Source organism: Ursus americanus, chromosome 19, assembly GCF_024610735.1.
Source record: "Ursus americanus isolate L20-20 chromosome 19, mUrsAme1.1.p, whole genome shotgun sequence".
NCBI lineage: Eukaryota > Metazoa > Chordata > Mammalia > Carnivora > Ursidae > Ursus > Ursus americanus.
This window is the reverse complement of record NC_142145.1, coordinates 47,458,070-47,480,373: the sequence shown is the minus strand read 5'-3', so window position 1 is coordinate 47,480,373 and position 22,304 is coordinate 47,458,070. Positions and strand designations below refer to the sequence as shown.

At 40.3% G+C, this 22,304-nt stretch overlaps 3 protein-coding genes across 12 annotated transcripts in view; 2 read left to right on the top strand and 1 right to left on the bottom strand.

Annotated features, from left to right (window-relative positions):
- Positions 1-5,203, bottom strand: part of ESCO1 (establishment of sister chromatid cohesion N-acetyltransferase 1) — a 71,909-nt gene extending 66,706 nt beyond the window's left edge. For 6 of the 9 annotated variants that reach the window (XR_006776900.2, XM_045781929.2, XM_087869935.1 and 3 more), the window contains exon 1: positions 5,064-5,203. The gene's annotated coding sequence lies outside the window, so the exon portion shown is untranslated. Of the gene's footprint in view, positions 1-4,396; positions 4,533-5,063 lie in introns of those variants that run through there. The other 3 variants (XM_087869934.1, XM_045781928.2, XM_045781927.2) reach the window with 2 other exon arrangements.
- Positions 5,204-5,305: 102 nt separating this feature from the next.
- On the top strand, positions 5,306-10,544 carry LOC148108511 (uncharacterized). 2 transcript variants are annotated; one of them, XM_087869936.1, is made up of 2 exons: positions 5,306-5,612; positions 10,384-10,544. In XM_087869936.1, the coding sequence occupies exons 1-2, from the start codon at positions 5,306-5,308 to the stop codon at positions 10,542-10,544; spliced, it is 468 nt and encodes a 155-aa protein (XP_087726062.1). The 2 variants fall into 2 exon arrangements, with proteins under 2 accessions (XP_087726062.1, XP_087726063.1); XM_087869937.1 differs by lacking the exon at positions 10,384-10,544 and adding an exon at positions 7,057-7,413.
- SNRPD1 (small nuclear ribonucleoprotein D1 polypeptide) lies at positions 10,490-20,644 on the top strand. Its single transcript, XM_045781911.1, has 4 exons — positions 10,490-10,648; positions 15,511-15,587; positions 17,148-17,339; positions 20,463-20,644. The coding sequence occupies exons 1-4, from the start codon at positions 10,635-10,637 to the stop codon at positions 20,537-20,539; spliced, it is 360 nt and encodes a 119-aa protein (XP_045637867.1). The 5' UTR covers positions 10,490-10,634; the 3' UTR covers positions 20,540-20,644.
- The last annotated feature ends 1,660 nt before the right edge of the window (positions 20,645-22,304 follow it).

The window sequence follows — 22,304 nt, the reverse complement described above, 5'->3', positions numbered from 1 at the left end:
AATTAGACATTGGACGGGCACCTGGGTGGCTCAGCTGGTTAAGCATCTGCCTTCAGCTCAGGTCATGATCCCAGGCTCCCTGCTCAGCGGGAGTCTGCTTCTCCCTCTCCCTCCCCCCACGACCCCCAACTCCAGCTCATGCTCCATGCTCATTCTCATGCACTCTCTCTCTCTCAAATAAATAAATAAAATCTCTAAAGTTAGATGTTGCTAATGGTTGCATAATTCTGTTAATATACTAAAAACTACTGAACTCTATTAAGGGTAGGGTATATCTCCATAAAGCAGTTACTGAAAAGTGAATATGAAAAAAAGATTTTAATATGCACCCAACTTTTAAAATAAGCCTAAATTTGTCTTCTGAAAATTATCTATTTTTGTTCTTGAAAAAAGTCTCACTTAGGGTGCCTGGGTGGCTCAGTTAGTTAGGCATCTGACTTCTGCTCAGGTCATGATCCCAGGGTCCTAGAATGGAGTCCCAGGTTGGACTCCTTGCTCAGGGAGAAGCCTGCTTCTCTCTCTGCCTGCCGGTGCCCCTGTTTATGCCCGCACGCACTTTCTCTCTCTCTCTGACAAATAAATCTTTAAAATAAATTAATTAATAAATTTCAAATTTCCATGTTAACAAGATTATCTTTTCAAATTTCCTAGTATTTGTTTTATTCAGTAACTTAATTTTCTGAGCTGAATGTTCTAAGACTATCTTTTTTACACACTGACAGATGCTGAGGCTAGGCATATTCCCTACCCTCAAAAACCTCACAGAAAAGCTATTTAAATACTATATATCCTCTAAAATGGAACTATACTGTGACTCTTGACCTCTCAGGGTGGTGATTTTCAAGCCCCACATTGGGACCTGGAGCTTACTTGAAATTAATTAATTTAAAAAAAAATAGATAGATAGCGCCTGTCTGGCTAAGTCAGGAGAGCATGCAACTCTTGATCTCCAGGTGGTTAACTTCAAGCCCCATGTTGGGACCTGGAGCTTACTTAAAAAACTAAACTAAAATAAAATAAAATAAAATGGTGGGGCGCCTGGGTGGCACAGCGGTTAAGCGTCTGCTTTCAGCTCAAGGCGTGATCACGGCGTTATGGGATCGAGCCCCACATCAGGCTCCTCTGCTATGAGCCTGCTTCTTCCTCTCCCGCTCCCCCTGCTTGTGTTCCCTCTCTCGCTGGCTGTCTCTATCTCTGTCGAATAAATAAAATCTTTAAAAAATAAAATAAAATAAAATAAAATGGAACTATATCTGCATTATAAATAACATATCAGAAAGACTGTACTATCTGTAGGGGAAAAAAATAAATTATATTTGCCTTTCTCTTAATCATCACTAAAGATGATACAAAAGAAACACTTCCTAATATAGAGTCCTTAGAAGGGGCGCCTGGATGAGTCAGTCAGTTAAACATCCGTCTTCAGCTCAGGTCATGATCCCAGGGTCCTGGGATGGAGCCCCGTATTGGGTTTCCTGCTCAGGGGGGAGTCTGCTTCTCCCTCTCTCGCTCTGCTTCTCCTGCTCCCTATGCCCCTCCCCCTCTGCTTGTGCTCTCTCTCAAACAAATCTTAAAAAAAAAAAAGAAAAGGTCCTTAGAAGAGCTCCTGGCACATCATAAGTGCACAAATCATTAGTTATAAGAATTAATATTACTGATAAATATTTTTATAAAAAGCATAAAAAAAGAAAATATTTACCTTAGCTTCTCCTGGTTTCACTTAACTACTTGACAACTTCATTTCCGTATTATCATTATCCCTTTCAGCTTCAGTAACTACATTAATTCTAAACTATTGAATTATTTACATTAAGGCAATAGTTCTCAAGGTGTGATATGGGGACTGTGGGGATTCCAGAGATCCTTTCAGGGGGTTCATTAGATCAAATCATTCTGGAACAAAAGATCAAAATGCAAAACAGACCAATGAATTTTAACACTGTACAGAAAGTATATAGAGGTAATTTCAGATTCCACATTGCAACTAACCTTTGAGAAATTACCACTTGTTGAGTTTTGTTGTAGAATCAAAGAAGAATATCACAATTATCTGAAAAGATTATTAAAATACTCCTCCCAACATATATGTGAAGCTGAATTTTCTTCATATACTTCAACCAGAACAACATATAACTGAATGTAAAAACTGACAGAAAAATCCAGCTATCTTCTATCAGGCCAAATATTAAAGAGATTTACAGAAATGTAAAACAGTTGCCATTCTTTCATTAAATTTTTTTTGTTTTGGAAAATAGTTGTTTTTCTCATAAAAAATAGTTTATTAGCTATTTTTGGGGGCACCTGGGTGGCACAGCGGTTAAGCGTCTGCCTTCGGCTCAGGGCGTGATCCTGGCGTTATGGGATGGGGCCCCACATCAGGCTCTTCCGCTATGAGCCTGCTTCTTCCTCTCCCACTCCCCCTGCCTGTGTTCCCTCTCTCGCTGGCTGTCTCTGTCAAATAAATAAATAAAATCTTTAAAAAACATAGTTTATTAGCTATTTTTAAATGAATTAATATATTTAAATTAACTTAGAAGACAATAATTACCAATAGATTTAAACCATATAAACAAAAGCTACTTGGAGTCCTACATCTTTAAGAGTGTAAAGGGATCCTAACCAAAAAGTCTGAGAACCACTTCTTTAAAGTAATACTTTATATTAATACCCCACTTTTATTTACATTGAGTTTTCATCTCTGTGAATCTCACATATGCAGCCATAAATGTTTAAAGTAAGCTGAAGAAAGCAGAGGACATAAATCTTGCTTTCTTCAGATATACTATAATTCAGTTAAGCATAAGGTATAACCCCCTCAAAAAAGAAAAAAGGATGGTCGAGTTAACAGAATTATCCATCTGCCAAAAGTAACTACAGTAGTATGACACAGCTGTAATACAGAACTTATGCAGAAATAAAGCCAAAGAACTTTCACTGTGCCAAGAAAAAGATGCACAGAAAAATCTGGGCTGCTGAAGGGGTAACATAGTCCTTAAGTGAATTACCTACGATAACAATTTTACTGGAGTGGATTTCAAACTACCATTTAAACTTCTGATCATCTTCAATAAAGGTTAATTATAGAACTCTACATGGAACATAAATCTGCCCGAAAAAAAGTCATGGAAAAATATTTATTAAAAAAAACATTTTGAATTGTGCGATGCTAGTTACCTTCATTATTACAATAAATACAATCAGACTGTGCTGTAATAAATTACCAAGCTAAAAAAGGCCATCCAGCAATGGGGGGTAAAGGCAGTCATTATTTAGGGCCCTTTTTCCTTCCCTTTCGAAGCATAATTTATAGATTTAAATGCCTAGCACAAAACCTTGTATGAGTCTGATGTTAAAAAAAATTATTGTTCATTACAGAATTATGATACTAATCAATGGGAAATGATAGCAAATTTTCCTGAGCCAGGATGATTAAGGTGAACAGAAGCTCATAAACCAGGGCAAGTTTTGTTCTAAGAAGGGTACTTCCAAAGTCACATATCTAACCTAAGGGGCATATAACTGCATTCTGCCTAAAAGGGTAAGTGTCAGAGTTTTCTCATTTCCTCACATTCTCCAGGCCTGAACTTGCAGCTTCCAAATTAAATGCTTTTTAAGCACTTTTCATCCTACTCTCCTACCTAATTCCATAGTGAGAATTTTTAAGTTCAAATTAAAAACAGTTACACTGTCGTAGATGCCCTATGAAAAGCAGAAACTAAGGACCCCATAAAAAAAGCCACTGACTATACCAGAGTTCACTGCAACCAGGTTTTAAATTGAAATCCGTATTACCCAGCTTTTTAAAAATTAAAAGGGGGGGAACAAAACCGACCCACATCTTACTATTCCACCAAGTAGCACTTTTATTGGTTTTTGTGAGGGCTAATTATTTATTGAAATATCATGTGATAATACTAGTTAAATACTGTGTACTGCAATTACTTCCTGCTGAAAGAATCCCATTTCAACTACCTGAAGGTTCACATTACTTCTCAAGGCACAACGATTTAACTCCTTCCTCCTCCCCCGCTGTGCTCCCGACTCCCCAACCCCCAAAATACAGTACCTGCAGCAGGGTTTCCAGAACTCAACATTTAGAGGTGGGGGTGGGGAAGTGAGAGCTGGGGGGGTGGGGAGGTGAGGGCTGGGGGGTGGGGAGGTGAGGGCTGGGGGGTGGGGAGGTGAGGGCTGGGAGATGGGGAGAGGGTGGGAGTGGGAGAATTCTCTAATTTTTGGCTTCGCTATCCCATTCTGCCACAGTAAAACAAACTCCCGTTGTAAATAATCTTATGAACTGTGACAAAAACAGAGGACCCAATTCCTTCTGCTCGCACCTATCCCTATAAACTTCACTATGGCCCTCAAAGCACGCATTTCTACTCCACAGCAGCCCTACCTGTGCCCGGACTTTCAGGTCCAACCTGAATTACTCCATGACCTTGGACCCAGGCCACTGCTCCCCTCCAAGATCCCCACATCACACACCGCAGACTGCAGAGGCCTCAAGGTTCAGGCCGGGTCAGCGGCCGGGGGAAGGCAGAGGAACAAGCCGCAGGAACCACCACTCGCGACGGCTGGTGGGGCTGGCTCCGGGAAAACGCGGAGAAGGAAAGACGCCGAGGGCGGGGATAAGGCCGGGGGCTACCTGCCGGCCAGCAACGACACCGCCCCAGTAGTCGCAATGGCTACACGCCACCTCCGGGTTGTCGATGCCCTCTCAGCCGTCTTGAGAGCCCTGGCCTGACCCGCGGTCCTCGGTCATGGCCCCTTATTACCTATGCCTACCCAGCAGTGGCAGGTGATGAGGCGACCGGGCAGCCGAGACGCGCAGGCTGATAGCCTACCTCAAGCGACACTGCCTTCGGGCCGCCCACTCCCTCTCAGGGGCTCCAGGAGCCCGCACCAGAGGAGTAGGAAGAGGCGTACGACGCAAAACGACACAGAAGATGGGACAGGAAGGGGGGTGGGGAATCGTCCAGCTCTCCAGAGAGGCTAGCAGAAAAGAGGTGGGGACATAGGAGGCGCGACAGCACGCGGCGTGGACGGTCCGAAAGCTAGCCTACCTTCCTCACTCCTGGCCGAGGGTCCAACGCGAGCCAGCAGATCGCCTCACATCCGGGTATCAGAAGACAGCTGCTTCTGCCGCGACCGCCGCCTCTCCCGCGGCGCAGATACGCCAAACTTCCGGCGACGACGGCGACGCCTCGCCCGTCAGATGGGAGTTACCTGTGACCGTCTTGGTCGCGCTTGCGCAACGCTCCTCTTCAGCCGTCACAGGCTCAGCTGACGTGCCCAGAGGAGGAAGATGGCCGCCACACTCGCTGCGTGTCGCCCAGTTTTTCACCCCGGCCCGGACGGCTGGGCGGCGGGGAAAAGCAAGCCAACGTACGCCCTCAGCGCAGGCGCGGTGGGAGGCCTCGCGTGCACGCACCGCGGGTGGGCACCTTGCCGGGAAGCGGCGGCGCCCCCCGGCGGCGGCCGCTGGCCCTTCCCTGGGATGTCTCCTTTAATAAAGCCGCCCACGCCCCCAGCTGTGGTGGTTTGTCTTGTAAATGCTTCGCCGCTGGTCCCTCTGTGGGTTGCGGTACTGCTCTCGGCGACCTCTATTTCAGGTACCTTTAATCCTTGACAGGAGCCAATATAAAGAAAAGGGGAGGCAATTGGCCCTTCTCTTTTCTTCGCTGCACTGCCCTCCAGCGCCTCCAAAAAATCCAGGGCTTCACCTTATCCTTACACACTTTCCTCCTTGTGTGCGGGCGCACGGGAGTCGACAAAAAACTTAGTGTGTTCTACTAGATTTAGTCATGGCGGGTGTTCAGACAAAGCTTTGGCTCTTAGAAGCCTCTAAAGATAGAACACAGGTTTCAGTAACTAGTATTCGTGGTTCCCACACGCTTCAACACGCTTACTGTGCCATTCTTATTTGCAGAACTGTGAGATTAGGTAAAACCGGTACTCAAGCTTCTGAGAATCTGAAGAGAGATGATCATACGTGGGTTCTCCCCTTAACTGACCTGTTTTTATGAAACTAAGTACGATCAAAATGTGCTCTAAGTTTATCAAGCCTGATGTCAAGCCTGATTTTCTGACAATACATCTTCCTTAAAACTTTGCCGAGCTGCTTGTCAGTTTCGTCTGGAAAGAGTCTGTGGTTAAACCAAAACCAGAGGTATTGATGGGTGAGGCCATTGCCCACATCACCATACATTGTGTTACTTGGCAAAAACCTGCCTATGCCCCACCCCCATCCCCTGTTCCTGATATATATACTTTAATGGCATATGCCAAATGACTTTAATCGGGGGAGAGGGGAGACAAGTCAGGAGTAAACTGCAACCTGATTAAAGTGGTTTATGTACCAGACTATCTCACCTATATTTGCCTTCACCTTTAGACTGTCAGACAACTGGTGGGATTTCTTTTCCTGTGTAAACCACTTTATTTTTAGTAACTCAAATCCTATGCACACACACAAATCATATTTACAAGTTTCCACTCCCACAAAATAGGCCTCTGCTTTTTTTTTTTTTTTTGAAAGACTTTATTTATTTGAGAGAGAGTGAGTGCAAGAGAGCAAGAGAGAGCATGAGCAGAGGGGCAGAGGGAGAAAGTGAAGCAGACTCCTTGCTGAGCAGGGAGCCGGATCTGATGGGATACTCGATCCCAGGACCCTGGGATCAGGACCTGAGCCAAAGGCAGACACTAAACCAACTGAGCCACCCAGGCACCCAATAGGCCTCTGCTTCTGAGGAATCTATTCCACTCTACTTGTTGAATTGGCCACAGTCAGAAGCATAGGAATCTTTATAAATGCCATGCCATGCAAAATCATATGTACCTATTTTTGATATATAAGTATATCATATTTGATGTATAATTCATGTCTGCAATTTATTCCAGGTTTTCTTTTCTAAAACCAAATATAGTCAGCTTCTTAAACATGCTGTGAAAGTATAAAATAGTTTGCTTTTATAATACCATATTATAAACATCAAAGTTGCTAAGAGACTAGATCTTAATTGTTCTTTTTTAAGATTTTATTTATTTATTTGACAGTGAAAGAGATTGCACAAGCAGGGGGACCAGCAGGCAGAGGGAGAAGCAGACTTCCAGCTGAGCAAAGGCCAAAGTGAGCCTGATCCCAGGACCCTAGGATCACGATGGAGCAGAACGCAGATACCCAACCGACTGAGCCTCCTAGGCGTCCCTAAGTCTTAATTGTTCTTACCACAAAAAGGAAATGATAATTATGTGATGTGATGGAGGTGTCTGCTAAGATGATAATCATAACTGCAATCTATAAAAATATCTAATCAACTCATTATATGCCTTAAAGGTATACAGTTTTATAGGTCCATTATGTCTCAATAAAAATATTTATAAAATAGTTTGCTTTTATGGGAAAAATAAACTTTCTTGGGCATTATTCTTTATCATTTTAAAAGATACCTCACTTCTGATTCATCAATGCCAGAAGTCTCAATTGTAGTCTGATTAAATCTTAATTATCCCGTAATTTCATTTTTTAAAAAGATTTACTTATTTATTTTAGAGAGAGAGGAAGGGCAGAGGGAGAGGGAGAAGAAGAGAAGCAGAGCCTGATGCAGGGCTCTATGCAGGGCTCAATCCCACAACCCATGAGATCATGACCTAAGCAGAAATCAAGAGTCAGATGTCCAACCGACTGAGCCACCCAGGCACACTTGTAATGTCATTTTTGACAAAATTTGTCTTGCTTTCTATCAATAGTTTTCATTTAGAGCAATCTGTCTACAAACTTTGGAATTTGGTTCATTTGATTTGGTTATCTACTAAAAGAAATCATAATCGACAAATAAATTATCTTGCTTGACTGAGCTTTCAAAGACTATACAAGCTCACACCAACCTGATCCCAGTAAAAAGGACACGTTGTGTGCAACTCACTATTCTAGATACTGGGAATACAGAAATGAACAGAACAGATACAAATCCCTACCTTCAGAAGCACCTGGGTGGCTCAGTCAGTAAGCACCTGCCTTTGACTCAGGTCATGATCCCAGGGTCCTGGAATCGAGCCTCACATCGGGCTTCTTGCTCAGTGGAGAGTCTGCTTTTCCCTCTCCCTCTTCTGCTCCCCTTGCTTGTGCACAGTCTCTGTCAAATAAATAAAACCTTAAAAAAAAAAAAACCCTGCCTTCGGACAGTACATTTTTCAAGTCAGTAAATAAACAGGTAAAAACAATTAAATGCAAAGAAGGAAACAAATATGGTAATAAACAGGGTAGCACTAATCAAACTTTCTGTGATGATGCAAATGTTCTATAGCTGCACTGTCCCAAAGGGTAGCCATAGCCACACAGGGCTCTTAAGCATTTGAAATATGAGTATCGCAACTGAGGAACTCAGTTTTTAATTTTATTTAAATTTTTTTGCCCATCCCCCACCAGCTTTAATTTTAATTGATTAATTTTTTGATAGAGAGAGAGAGCACACACGTAAGAGTGCATGCAGTGGGGGAGGGGGGAGGGAGAGAGAGAATCTTAAGCAGAGCCAAATGCGGGACTCCTCCCAACCGTGAGATCATGACCTGAGCCTAAATCAACAGTTGGATACTTAGCCTACTGAGCACCCAGGTGTCTCCTTAATCTTAGTTTCCACCGGCTTGTGAATATCATCATGGATTTTTTTTTTTTTAACTCTCTCCCACAACGGATTCTTTTCTTGGTTCTAAGGGAGTTCCCAATAAAACTCTAGAGGCTACTACCTCTTCATTCACATGCAAAAGGAAAGAGAATTCCCTGCAAAGGTCTGACTGAATCAGTTTACATTCCAAACCCACTGTGGACAAATAATGGAATGTGATGATTGATACAAGGATAGAGTCAGCTTCATTGGGATCACGAGGATCATCAGATTATTAGGAACTGTTGGGAAGGGAGATGGACAAATACTGAGAAGGCAGCACACAAATGAACATTACGGTCTTGCTACTCAAATTATGGTTCATAGACTAGGGGCATCTTCATCAATTGAAGGCTTTTAGAAATATAGAATTTCAGCCCCCATACCAACTGAATCAGAATTTTCATTCTAAAGTTTCCTCAGGTATGTCCTATGCCCATAAAAGTTTGATGAGTATTGCCTTACACATCAAAGAGTTCTGATAACCAGGGAAGACATCAGGCTGGAGATACAAATTAAAGCCGTGGTTTTAGAGGAGATCACCTAGGCTAAACGAGAAAGTATCCATAAGAAGACTACACCTAGGGTAATGGCTCAGTAGAGGATGAGGCAGCTGAGACCTAGAAAGTGTAACTACTGGCATAGGGTAGCACCAGGTGAGGCTGGCATCCTGAAAGCCAAGAGAGAGGCGTGTGTTTCAAAAGGGTAGTATTTCTGTTAAGTGCTGCTGAAATGTTGAGTAAGATAAAGATAGAGGTTTGTATTGAGGTTTTTGATGACCTTTAGAAAAGCAATATGAACAGAGTTTGAAGAGTGAATTAGAGGTAATAAAACAAGTGTAGACAACTCATTCAAGAAGTTTTTATGTGAAAGAAATCTAGCAGTAGCTGGAGCTGCATCACAGGAGAATTTTGCTTTGTTTTTAAGATAAATTTATATTATTTTTTAAAAAGTTCCCTGAAGAGGGAGAAATTAATGATTCAAGTTAGGAGATAACTGAAGGAGTGAAATTCTTGAAAAAAGGAGAGATGGGATCCAGACTACAATGAAGAGGAATTTGTCTACTTCTACCCCTCTAACTGGAAGAAAAGCTGAAAAGGTGGCTTCTGGTTTTTTTCAAGTAAGAAATACTAGCAGAGAGTGATCTGAGAAAGACAGTGTAGAAGATTTCAGAGGGAGAGAAGAAAGAAGGTATGAAATAGTTTGTGAGCTTATTAGAGAACCACAGCACGATCTCTCAACAGTGTAGGGTACCCTTTTGAGGTTTGCGACCAGAATTTAAAGTAAAAATAGGGACGCCTGGGTGGCTCAATCAGTTAAGCGTCTGCCTTTAGCTCAGGTCATGATCCCAAGGTCCTGGAAGCAAGTCCTGCATCAGGCTCCCTACTCAGTAGGGAACCTGCTTCTCCCTCTACCTGCCGCTCCCCCTTTCTTGTACTCTTTCTCTCTCTCTCTCTCTCTGACAAATAAATAAGTAAAATCTTTTAAAAAATAATAAAGTAAAAATAATCAGCTAAACTGATTTTCTTCATGTACATTCCTGGTGTTGGAGCAGAATTAGCATAATTCTTTAGGCTTTCTCAGGACTTCCCTTCCTTCACGGGTATACTTGGTGCTGCATAACACATGGCTCCCAACGGGCCGAAGTTCGCACTAATCGGATCTAATCTCCTCAAATCCCCCCACCCACTTACTTACTGCAATTTTCCTTCTGGACCAGCTCTAGACGCTCTCAACAGTCGCAAGACACACCTCCAGCCGCCAGGGGCCGTAGTGACGTTCCGCGGAGCCGGAAGGGAGTGCGGCCCAGCGTGGCCTCGCCGTTTCCGCTTTGCGCCCGAAGCGCTCCTCGCGCTCTTTACGTCGGAGCCTAAGGAGTAGCGTTTCCGGCCATTCATACTCCTAGTCTTTCGGACCTGGGTAGTCGGATTTTGTGCACTATCCGACGGAAGGAGTGACGGCGCCGCTAGGATGAAGCTTGTGAGGTGAGGAGGTAAACCAGCGGGGTGAGGGCTGTGACGATTTGGGCCGGGAGCGGGAGGCCGGACTGCCCCGTTGCGGGAGGCGCGAAAGCCGCGTGCGCGCGCGGCCTGCTAACGACCTCCCGCGCCCGCTGCTCCCGCCCCATCTTGGCGGCGCCGCCGTGGGCGCTGGAGCCAGGGCTTTGGACTGGATGGCGCGCGGATCCCGCGTGTCTTCAGACAAGTGGACGTAAAATCCTGGCAGTTTCTTCCCACCTAGTGTCTTAGAGGTCTTAAAGGTGCAGTGCCAGGCTTACAAGCCCTTTCGGTTAGTTGAAGATGTTCATTTCATTAGAACTCGTGCTGTATTCTAGATTACTTTTCTGGGCAGTCTCGGCTCTCAGGACCGGCAAATATAACTAAGTGTAGGTTCCCTGAGACGTGGGAGACATGAAGAAAAATTGTATGCATTGCGTTAAACTAATGAGCTTTTAAAATGTACTTGGAAGCTGCAGGGGTTTATCTGGAAATAGTGAAACCCATTTCCGAAATGTTTTAATTCAGGATTGGACTTCTGATTTCATTAGGGGTTTTTTTTTTGTTTATATTTTGATAACTCCTTAGATTTAAGATTACTCAACTCACATATCCCTTCAAAACAGGACTTTAATTCAGGAAAAAATCTCCCAACGTGAGGCAGAATCCGTTTACGTGATTGTGGCTGATTACGCAGATAATCGCTATTCTGTTTTATTTGTGTTTAATCTCCATCGGTTAGTTGAGCCTACTGGTTTACTGATTTGAGTAATTCATTTCTAAACTACCTGCAGATAGATACGGTTTTGGTGTTTTTCCTTGAGGCGGAGAGCCTAGAACGTAGAGGATGTTTGATTAAGTTAGCAATTATATATGTAGCTAGTCTCTTGTCTGAATCAAGGTATGTCAGTTGCGATCAATTATTGGGCACCTGTTATACTGTGCGCTGGTAATGGATTTTTTTTAAAGGAGGGGTCCCTGCCTTCTTGGAACTTTCTGTTTTGTGAAGACAGGCAAGTAGATAATTTCTGGTCTGATTGAAATTACATATAAAACCCTGAATGTGTTTTCAGAGTTTATAGGGAAGGCATTTAAGGTTAACTTTTAGTCTGTTTTTATTTGAACTGTAACTTTGGAGAAAAACGCCCCAGAATTTAAAGTATATTTTCGCAATTTCTCAATACCTGCCCGTCTGAATCTGCTTACAGTTCTGTGTCAGACTCTTTGGGATCACCTTGTCTCATTTAAAGATATTGCGTGTTGTGACACAGTTTTCCTGAAAATTTTAAAGGCTCTTCTGAATCCTATTCTGTGTCTTAGACGATGGAAATAAAGTTTCTTCTTTGTGGAGAATGTATTTTGTACCAAGAAAATGGGTATTTGTCTAACTGGTTTGCATTTTCGGTTGACTTATTTTTGTACGAAGGTTGGTGGCACTATCATCCTTACTGTCACTCTAAACAGACATACAAGTTGTCTTTGACGTCTTTCTTGATAATCTGATAAATTGCCAGGTTTTCACAATTTTAGCCATTTCAGTGCTTGTGTACTAGTATCTTGTTAATGGCTTTAATTTGCATCTTCGTAATGACTTATGATGTTGAACACTTATTCACCTGCTTATTGGCCATTCATGTATCTTTGTGAAGTGTTTGGTTTTGATTGTGTTTATTATTGAGTTGTAGGAATTCTTTATATGTCCTGCATGCTAGTCCTCTGTCAGGTATAATTTCTCCCAGTTTGACTTGCTTGTTCATTCCTTTAATAACTTCTTTTGGTGAGCAGAAGTTTATTTTGAGGAAGTTTTAATTTACCAGCTTTTCCTTTTATGGTTATTCTCTGTGTACAGTCAAATTTTTGCCTACCCTCAAACCATGAAGTTAATCTGTGTTTTTCTCTTAAAGCTTTATGATTTTAAATTTTATGTGTAGGCCTGTGATCTGTCTTGAATTAATATTGGTAAGTGGTGTGAGTTAGAGGTCCAGATTCATTTTTTCTTCATAGATTTCCAGTTAATTCCATATTCTTAGGTAATAGAAACTTGTATTACCATGGAGTTCATCATTTGTTGAAGAGGCTTTCCTTTGCCGATTGCAGTGCTTATCAGTCCCATTGGCTCCTTTGTAGAAAATTAAACTATATAAATGTGGGTTCAATTCTGGACTCTATTCTGTTTCATTGATCTGTTTGTTGTTCCTATGTCTTGATACCTGTAACTTTAGCCTGTGTACTGCTCTAGCCACCTACTTGTCTTCCAGTGTGAATATGACCCTGGCACTCCACTTCATTGATGAAAACCCCTCAGTAGCTCTTTAACAGCTTGGGCTATCCATGAAAGGAACCTACCTAATTCTTCTCTACTCATTTTCTGGGACTTATAATCCATTGGTAGTATACCTATAGTTTCTCTTCGTGTTGTGCTGTTTGTTACTCCCAAATCTTTGCTCTTGTCTCTTTTTGCTGCATTATTTCCAACTTTTCAGACTTCTTTTTTTTTTTTTTTTAAGATTTATTTATTTATTTATTAGAGAGAGACAGCCAGCGAGAGAGGGAACACAAGCAGGGGGACTGGGAGAGGAAGAAGCAGGCTCCTAGTGGAGGAGCGTGATGTGGGGCTTGATCCTGGAACGCCGGGATCATGCCCTGAGCCGAAGGCAGACACTTAACGACTGCACCACCCAGGTGACCCCAACTTTTCAGACTTCTTACCAGAAGTTCACTAAGCTCTGACTCCCTCCTCTCCATGCTACATTATGTTCCTGGCAAAAGCCTGTGCATATATTTATTGTTTTTTAAATGTAGTTACCTTTAAATATTTTCTATGTGTCCTTTCCACTAGAGTTTGAGCTCCTCGTCATTCATTTTTAATCCTCGTTGACAAGTACAGGGACTACCACACAATGATAAATATTATTTGTCAAAGAAACATCCTTGGGCTTGCTGAAACGTATTTTGATTCCTTCAGAAATCGTTTGCTTACTTTGGTTTTCCTTTTTACTTCCGTATGGTAGATTGTTTGATTACTAAAATATTTTATTTTTACTTCAATCCTGTCTATTTCCACAAATGATTTGAACTTCTGTAAAAGTTTTTTTTTTTTTTTAAGATTTTATTTATTTATGTGACAGAGAGACAGCCAGCGAGAGAGGGAACACAGCAGGGGGAGTGGGAGAGGAAGAAGCAGGCCCACAGCGGAGGAGCCTGATGTGGGACTCGATCCCCGCACACCGGGATCACGCCCTGAGCCGAAGGCAGACGCTTTAACGACTGCGCTACCCAGGCGCCCCTGAAGTTCTGTAAAAGTTAAATGTTGGGGCGCCTGGGTGGCTCAGTTGGTTAAGTGTTCGACTCTGGATTTTGGCTCAGATCATGATCTCGGTCCTAGGATTGAGCCCCACAGTCTGTGGGGAGTCTGCTTGTCTCCCTCTCCCTCTGCTTGTGCGCGCGCTCTCTCTCTGAAATAAATGTTCTTTAAGAAAAGTTAAACCTTATTACTGAGGGGGACAATTAAAAGATTTTTTAATTAAGTAAACTATATGCCCAATGTGGGGCTCAGACTCATGACCCGGATATCAAGAGGTGCATGTTCTACTTATTGAGCCAGCCAAGTGCCCTAAAGTAAAAGATTTTTTAAAAACCAAAGCTTGATAATGGAAAGAAACTGTTAGATGAAAATTCTAAGCTAATATAGTTATAAGTGGTTATTAAATTTAGAGCATAAAGAATTTTTGTCAGGTGAAATAAAGCATTAACGGTTTATTGAGAGAGACTTTATTTTCTTGACAACAAATATGAAAAGAATTCAATAAATGGATCTTTATACAAGGACAGATTAACTTTTTAAAATTTGGGACTTGATATGTCCCAAACCAAGTGTCCCCCTTTTGGATGGCTAGCTGTGCCACTAAAAAAGTGGTATTTTAAGATTATCTTCCCTTTTAATGTTGAAGCATTTCAGCCAACTGTTATTCAGTCCCTTTGACACCCAGGATTAGATATAAAGGTCTTGATCCTTGAAGTAGTCCAGTGGGAAAGAAAAATAGGTGATTCTACACGTATCATTTAGTGTGATGCTATGATAGGGTGTACAAAATATGTATTATAAATCAGAAATTTTTACTATACATTATAAATTTCTAATTTAGTATAAATTAGAAATAAGAAGTATATTTTTGGATCATATTGCAGGATTATTGTTCATTTTCCTGAATATGATTGTGGTATTATGATTACGTAGGAGAATGTTCTCATTAGAAAATGAATGATGAAGGTGTACAGCATAATGATTTGGCTTATGTACATTGCAAAATGATTACCACAGTAAGTTTAGTTAACATACATCATCCAGTATGAATACCAAAAAAGAGAAGGGGAAAAAAATGGGTTTTTTTTCTTGTGATGAGAACTTTCAGAAACTACTCTCTTAGCAACTTTCAGATGTACCATACAGTAGCATTAATAACTATAGTCATCATGTTGTATGTCACGTTCCTAATACTTAATTTACCTTATAACTGGAAGTTTGTACCTTTTGACCACTTTCATATAATTTCTTGATTTCAATTGTGTGAATTATAATGATTTTAGGATCTGTATGCATGGATTGGAGGTTCAACTGTATAATGGTTTAGAGAATCAGAAATGTCCATATGACAGCTCCTGATATTATTATGCTTCATAAATATTGAGGGTATAATTCAAGGAAAGCTGATATTGTTTGAAGATTATTAATAGGAATTTATAGTATCTATAGCAGATTTTGAACATCTAGAAATTTCACCCTTTGACTTAAAAAGATTGTAAAATGTTAAAGGTGAACACTTACTACTTTATTCCCACTGTTTTTACAGATTTCTGATGAAATTGAGTCACGAAACCGTAACCATCGAATTAAAGAATGGAACACAGGTCCATGGAACAATCACAGGTGTGGAAATTAGATAGCTTTTTAACACTTTTTTCCCCCACGTCTTCCACCTTTAAGGCCAGAATTCTTTTCTGGTTACTTAATGAACATTATTGTAGTAGACATCTCATTCTTTTTGCTTGGATTATTTCATTGACCTTCTTAAGCCTTACCTTAAGTACTTGTGCTAAGACCAAACTGAATTTCCCAGGTTATCCTGCGTGTGACCCCTGTTTTCCTGTTTTTAAAGCCTTTTGAGCTTTTTGCCTGTGTGTGTTCCTCTGCCTAGAATGTTGCATCTTCCAAACTATATTTTACTCTTTTTTAGAATTTTGTGTCCTCTGTTAGATTGTTAAGTCCTTGAAGATGGAGGATGGGATTTTCATGTTTGATTACCTTGGGTAAAAATATATATGGGAAATGGGTTATTGGAGAGTATTTTCCTTCATTCTTTTTTCTTTCGTGTCTAACTTCTTGCTTTAATGATATTGTATGTGTAGTTTAAGGCTACTGCGATTTTTCATTTATAGTAGGTGTTCCCCACAAAATTGCAAAAGAATTGCTGAGCCAAATGAATGAAAATGCTATTTTAGTATGCGGTCCCAGTCTCTGAAATATTTAAATTGTAAGTTTATAAATAATTTTTTAATGTGTAGATCCAGCATCTGAGTAAACCAAGAGAAATATACAGTGTTAAACTGATTGTATTTGAGTATACTCATGTTTGCAACAGCAACTGCTTTGAAAAGAAACCAGTACAGTGTATGGTTTCAATACCATATGGTTAGTGACCATGTAACACTGAGGAAGTGTAATTGCTATTTGAGATGGATGTTGGGATAGTTGAGAGAATTCATGTTTTCTGGCCTGACTTCCTAGGAGCAGAAATTAACTAGATCTTTAGTTATCCTGTTTGTTCAGATATATTGGTGAAGGCTCCAGTAATTGGATGTTTCTAAGATAATGCCATATATTCATTCTAGAAAATTGTGCTTTTATTTTGCAAAATCTCACACTAAAAACAATGGGAAAAATAGTCTGAGGCAGACCATTCAAAACCAGTGCAACTTGGTAATTAAAGTATTAACAAAAACAGTAGAATTCCTTTAAAAAAAGTAGTTTAAAAAGACATGTTAAATTCCTAGTAACAAGGAAAATACTATAGTATATATAGGACTTTGTATTTAAAACAAGGCTTATAGCATGGTGGAATAGGATATGAGGAAGTTATGGAGATAATGAGAGAACCATGCAATAAACATTGCTAACCCTGAGATGAGAATACCTGGGTACAGTGGGAATGAGTCAGGTACCACTCAGGGTTCCTCCGTGGCTTGCTGCATTCACATCTGTAAGCATACCTAACCATGCAAAAATTATTAATGTGCAGGGTTAGTCTCTGAAGGAGGGATTTCTGGTTTATACTGACATTCACCCATTAAGCAATTGTACTAAATTATCATAGAAACTTGCACTGTTACAGAACAGACAGTATTCTTTTGTGAATACTGTGGCTTGGTAGATTAACTGGTTGCCTTCTTTATCATGCTAATAATTGCCCTCTATTTTTTTTCCTTCTAGGTGTAGATGTCAGCATGAATACCCATCTGAAAGCTGTGAAGATGACTTTGAAGAATAGAGAACCCGTGCAGCTGGAAACACTGAGTATTCGAGGAAATAACATTCGATATTTTATCTTACCAGACAGCTTACCTCTGGATACACTACTTGTGGATGTTGAACCAAAGGTGAAATCTAAGAAAAGGGAAGCTGGTAAGTTTGAAGAATTATAATCGTTTTTGTGAATGTATATTTCTACTTTGATCTCCTACTCAAAATATAAACATTGTGAGGCGCCTGGGTGGCTTCATTGGTTGAGCATCCAACTCTTGGTTTCGGCTCCGGTCGCGCTCTCAGGGTTATGAGATTGAGCCCTGCGTCAGCCTTTGTGTTTGGCCTAGATTCTACTTGAGGTTCTTTCTGCCTCCCTTTTTCTCCCCCCGCCCTCATGTGCCTGCATACGCATGCTTTGTCTCTCTCTCTAACGACTAAGTAAATAAAATCTTTTTTTTAAAAAAGAGTATAAACGTTTTTGAACATTTTTTTGTTTGATTCCCTGTACTTGCCGTGAGTGCATATAGTATTTATTAATAATTCTTGGTGTTGCTGTTGTAGACATGCCATTCTTTTTGTCCCTTTGCATGGCCTAGTCCCCCACCCTCTGCACTTTGAAAGATTTGGAGATTTGACTATTCCTGTTACTCTGACATTTCTTAATGACTTGGCATTGGGTCTTTCCTTGCTCTCCCTATGTTTTCCTCCATTTTGTTGTTTTCGCTATTTTTTGGACCCCTTCAATTATGGATATTCTTGCCTTTTAAAGCTAAGAAATATACTTGGATAGTTTCAATAAATTTCTTCTCTTTTACTTGTTCTGTTCTTTCTTCCTGGAAGTCTTAATAATTGGGTCTTCTGAGTAATTGTCTAAGTCTTTTTTCTTTTTTTCTTTTTTTTCCTGTTTTTCTGTTTTCTGAGGAACTTCTTTCACTTTATCTTCCAGTCTAGCATATAGTTAATCTTCAGGCCTCCTGTTCTGTGATATTTTTTCACAGAATCTTGTTCTCTATCTGAAAAATACTGGATAGGATATTAATTCATAAGATATTAGTGCTTTTTCTTTATTTAAGTTTTATTTTGTACTTGGCATTGTTTGTTTTTTGGGGGGTTTCTCTTTATTTGCTCCCTCTGTTTTTTTAAGTTTTTATTTGAATTCCAGTTAACATACACTGTTATATTAGTTTCAGGTGTACAGTATAGTGATTCAACAATTCCATATGTGGCCTGGTGGTCATCATAAGTGCACTCCTTAATCCCCATCACGTATTTTACCCATCCCTCCTCCCGCTCCTCTCTAGTAACCATCGGTTGGTTCTCTTATATAGTTAAGAGTTTGTTTCTTGATGGAGTGATCTCTCTCCCCCCCCCCCCCATATTTGCTCTCTTTATGTGATCTTTATGTTGTAGGCTTGATTTGAGTATCTTGTACTTTGGCCATCTAGTATTTAACAAGAACCCTAGGAAGAGAAGTTCTGGGAGGGGAGGCTGGACTCCTGAGCTGGTGAGTCTCACTATAGGATAGTACAGAAGTGAGTTGGCCTCTTCACTGAGGAGACCAAATATTTCAGGATCTCGAGTCATTTCTGGAGCTTTTCAAGCCCCTCCCCCACCAAATAAAAAGATGCCTGTCATCTACTGTAGGAGATACATGCCTGGCAGCCAGCATTATAGGAGCAGAGCAGGAGAAAGGGGCTGGTTGTTTTGTAGACGGTCACTTGATACAGTGATTTTGAGACTTTTTTGCTTTCCACCCACACTAAGAAATATTCTTGGCATCATGGCCCATTCATGCATAAAACTGAAACAAAAATCTCAGGAAGAATTACTAAGTCTTAATACATGCAAATGCCTATGTGTTTCTTATGCTCTTTTAGTTAAGAAAAAAAAATTTAGGGGCGCCTGGGTGGCTCAGTTGGTAAAGTGTCTGCCTTTGGCTCAGGTCATGATCCTGGAGTCCGGGATTGAGCCCTGCATCAGGCTCCCCACTCAGCAGGGAGTCTGTTTCTCGGTCTGCCCTTCACCCTGCTGGTGCGCTCTCTCTCTCTCTCAAATAAATGAGTAAAATATTAAAAAAAAAAAAAAATTTAGGTTGCAACGTGTAGCTTGAAAAATGCTAAATTAATTCCTCTTTCCCTTCGCCTCAGTTCTGTGCCTCTTGCTGCTCTCCACTTTGCATTTATTTTCAAATCTGAAGCCTTCCTGCTTCAGTGTCTTCAGGTTTATTTTACCTTTTCTCTCCTCCCTACCTGTCAGGGAAATAATCATTAGCTTTGCAAGGTGGGGAAGAGAGGACTGACGAGTCTTCTGCTGCACATGTTTGTCAACCATTTTGTTTGTTTTCTGCCGCCTACTTCATCTCACCCTTGGCTTCTAGGGTCGTAGGTCCTCTAAGGGTTATTCTTTCTTTATTAAACATTTACAGTTGTTAGTCTACTTTCTGACTAAAAAAATTATTGAAATTTTTCAATTATTGTGTTCCCTCTCCTGTTTCTTTTTCTTTATGGTTATTTACCATTTTTACTCCTTTTCTGTCATGAGTAATATTTCAGAAGGAATTGAAGATAAATGTGGTTAAGCCGCCTTGTTTTAACGAAAGTCCTAGACTTCCTCTGTTTCTCTGATTGACAAGTTTGGCGACAGTGGGTAGAGGTTTAGAAGGTGACTGACTTGAACTTCATGTCAGGATTTTTTTTAATATTCATAGCTCTCTGAAGACTGAAAATAAGTTCTTTGAAAAATGAGTTTTCTGTCAGTATAATATTCAAGTAGAGTTACAAGACCAGCTGACACAGGGATGTTGCTATAATGATTAAAATACTTTGTTATGATTGGGTCAAATGTCTTCAGATTCTAAAAAGTCACAAGGTTGCTTGATGTAATGTAGTGTAAACTTTCTTAGCTTTGAATCAACTTGCTTGGATTCTATTTAGTAACAAAAAAATCTAGTACATGGTGTTCATGTTCTGTTCCATTGATACGATCTCTTCCATCTTGTGTAAGGTTCAGATCATTTGGATTTTATTTTGTGTTGAATTTGAGACATGATAAGATATTTTAAAACTTGATGAATTTCTCAATAAATCAAATGGAACAAATATTATCTTTGTAAGCCAGCAGTTTTTGGTTCTGCATGATAATGTGTTGGAAGGGATGCCTGTGAGGTCCCATTTGAGAGAAGCCGGGTTAAAGTTTTCTTTACTGTAGATGCTGTTTGTGGTGGCCCAGGTAACAATCAGTGCAGAAGAGAATTAACCTTGCTTTATTTTTCTCTTTTCTTAGTTGCAGGAAGAGGCCGAGGCCGAGGAAGAGGAAGAGGACGTGGCCGGGGTAGAGGAAGAGGGGGTCCTAGGCGATAATGTCTCTCAGGATTCCTGTTTCAAAGTGATACATGATTGGGGATATTTTTTGTACAGGTTTTGTTCGTTTATGTCAGTTTTTAATAAACAGAAATGTAGGACAGAGTTGTCTGTTGACTGTCAAATTAAATTTTAATAGTTCATATATATTCACAGTATTTCATAGTAAGAGCTAAGTATTGGTACTCGGCAAACCCAGAATAATTTCATTCTTAGATCAGGCTTTTAATGTTTGAACTAAAACTTTTTTATGAATATGTAGAATATATACCTATTTACTTCACATGCGCTGAATATGCGTTTTATTGTTTTACTTTGATTCTGTGGAACCAACCTCTGAGTGAAATAAGTTCTTTTTAGTACGTCAGAAACTAACGTCCTGTGGATTGGGGTCTAAAATTGATTCCCTTTTTCCTGAGTTTTTATGGAAACTTGGGTATTTGGTAAGAGGTGATAGTCCTCTTCCAATTCAGGAGTAGTAGACTTTGTTGTACTTGTTAATGGATTTTTTTTAAGGTTCTCAATATAATGTAATTTTACATTCTCTGGAGTTGAAACTGCAGATAACGTTCACTAGATTATCAGTTATGAGCAGTGTCAAAAACTGTTAATGTGAAATGTACCTGTCAGTGGCTCCTTTATCAAGTACTTTTTCAAGAAGTCCTTTAAGAACGAAAAGGAAAAGACCTACTTTTTTTTTATTATAATAATATTTTTTTTATTACATTATGTTAGTCACCATACAGTACATCCCTGGTTTTTGATGTAAAGTTCCATGATTCATTAGTTGCGTATAACACCCAGTGCACCATGCAATACATGCCCTCCCTATCACCCATCACCAGCCTATCCCATTCCCCCACCCCGAAAAGACCTACTTTGACAGCAAAATTAGATTCTTTCCCAGTTGTTAGTAAGTCTTTTTTTTTTAATTGTTGCAATTGGTTAAGCTTAGAGAATACCTCTCAGCATATGCAGTTCTTTGCAGAGCTTATACCGTTTATTTTTATGTTAAGGAAAAAAACCTGAGGAGTGGGGGGAACTAAATCTGTATTTACATTTAATCATGTACATGAGGTTTTTTTTTTTTTTGAATGTGAAGGAAATTTTCTGCAAAGATTATCTTAAAGGGTTTAGGCTCCATAAGAGGGTTACATAAATTGGGAGATAGCAAGTGCATTTGTGTGTGCTATGTCTCATTATTTTCCATCCTCAGATCTGTTAGTGCTCCTATTACTTGACCCCACATAGAAGGAAAGGGAACCCAGTGATGCCACGTGGTGGAGAGCAGACTCGCAGAACAGACTTTGCACATGTGAATAAACATGAGTTGACTTCCGCCCTCATGGAGGTTATAGGCTAAAAGAGAAGCAGAGTTAAATAAACATCAGTAGGTAATTGCAAATTGTGAATGCCCTAGTGATACTTGACAGTATCTCATCCGTTTATATTGGCAGTTCATTTTGATTTTAAGTCAAATACCAAACTAATGAAAGATTTTTAACTTTAATTGTGAAAATTTTAACATCTAGATATTTACAGTGTGAGTCTAAAAACATAATTTAAATGTAAGACTAAAGCACAATCCGTACTAGATTGTGTTTATTCCTGGGGCGCCTGGGTGGCTCCGTCAGTTAAGCATCCAACTCTTGATTTTGGCTCAGGTCGTGATCTCCGGGTCCTGGGATTGAGCCTCAGGTCAGGCTCCTGGCTCAGCAGGGAGTCTGTTTATTCCTCTGCCTCTCCCCACTGCTCACACTCTCTA